This window comes from Microtus ochrogaster, unplaced genomic scaffold (assembly GCF_000317375.1).
Source record: "Microtus ochrogaster isolate Prairie Vole_2 unplaced genomic scaffold, MicOch1.0 UNK56, whole genome shotgun sequence".
Classification (NCBI taxonomy): Eukaryota; Metazoa; Chordata; class Mammalia; order Rodentia; family Cricetidae; genus Microtus; species Microtus ochrogaster.
The window spans coordinates 1,445,012-1,446,323 of record NW_004949154.1 but is presented as its reverse complement, the minus strand read 5'-3'; the positions used below and the strand labels follow the sequence as shown (position 1 = coordinate 1,446,323).

The following is a 1,312-nucleotide window of genomic DNA, read 5'->3' as shown; positions in this document are numbered from 1 at the left end:
TTGGCCCAAGCACCACCAGATCTGTGGTTCCAACAGCACTCTTCCTTCTAGAGTCAAGAAGCTAGACTTTGAGGAGACTCAAAATAGAAGGACTTGCTTCTATCAATCTACTGGAAAACAGGGGGAGTCATTTGCTTGGTGGGGTAGTCTATGGAGCAGGGAACCAACCTGCAGTTGGGCTCAGACATTCTTCAGTTTAATGGCTAAAGTGTGTTCACCACAGGTCAGTAAAGGGTGTCTGCACCAGACTCTCTCCTGCCGGCCCCATTCCCTAACCCCATCTGTACCTGCAGGCCTGAGGCTGGGTGGAACCTCCGCGGGCCTGCAGAACTAGTGTCTGCGTGGCCCTCCTCGCGTGGCGCCCTTCACGGTTGCTCTGGGACACAACCGCTGCAACGTTGGATCCACAAGAGGTAATGAGGGACACATGGAAGTGGCAGCGCCCCTGAGGCAGGTGCTGCCCGCAGGAATCCCAGAGCAGGAAGATCTAGACCTAAAGGAAACCCCGGAAGGATTGCCCCCTTCTATCCTTAGGATCATACAGAGTAGTGAATCCATGATTCATCAACAGAGCACGTTAATGACTGGCTTTGGACTTGACTTTCCGGTGAGTTTTAGTTCCATGCCAGCTTCTTTTTCCTCCCCAGTGTAACCCTACAGGAGACTCTTGCTGCAGAGAGAGCCTTTGACGGAGTTTGTTACATTTTTTAAAAGTCGTCACCTCGTAACGGGTAAGTTTTTAACTCAAGCATCTTCTAAAATGCTTTTTGATATGCCTTTGTGTATTTCCTTCCAGTCGAAGGCCAATGGGCCGTTACTACGGCAAATGAAACCTCCAGACTTTGTGGCTTATATGAGGAGAAGAAAACGTGTAAATACAAGATCTGAAAGCAATGCTGAATTCTAGATACGACTGTGCACAGCAGTTGAACAAAAAGGGGGAAAGATTGGTCAAACATTAGAGACGGGAAAGGGGTAGGAAGTAAGGATGGGGAAGAAAATTGTCAAAGCCAGGTCTAACTAGAAAGCCACACCAAAAATGTATCAATCTTTTGGTTGAAAAAAAAATCAAAAATTATTGCTTATTGGTTTGAGGAACATATGAGTATTTATACAATGTATAGGCATTTAGACTTCCAATGGGTAAAACCTAATAATACCATGGCTTCTAGCTTTTAACATCTTCTCAATCAAACTCTGCCAGATCATCAGGGAAAGTTTACCCTGTGCCCCCACTACGTGGCTTAGATATGCACCTTTGTTCAGATCAGCTAGAATCAAAAGAATACTTTTCATGGGTATTAAATACAGA

At 45.7% G+C, this 1,312-nt stretch overlaps 1 protein-coding gene across 1 annotated transcript in view; it reads left to right on the top strand.

The window, feature by feature from the left end:
• The first annotated feature begins 427 nt into the window (after window positions 1–427).
• The window catches only part of LOC101986149 (membrane-spanning 4-domains subfamily A member 13-like), an 11,671-nt gene continuing 10,786 nt past the window's right edge, over window positions 428–1,312 (top strand). Inside the window, exons 1-2 of the mRNA XM_013354633.1 lie at window positions 428–607; window positions 797–871. Coding sequence (XP_013210087.1) covers window positions 428–607; window positions 797–871 — 255 coding nt within the window. The remainder of the gene's footprint in view (window positions 608–796; window positions 872–1,312) is intronic.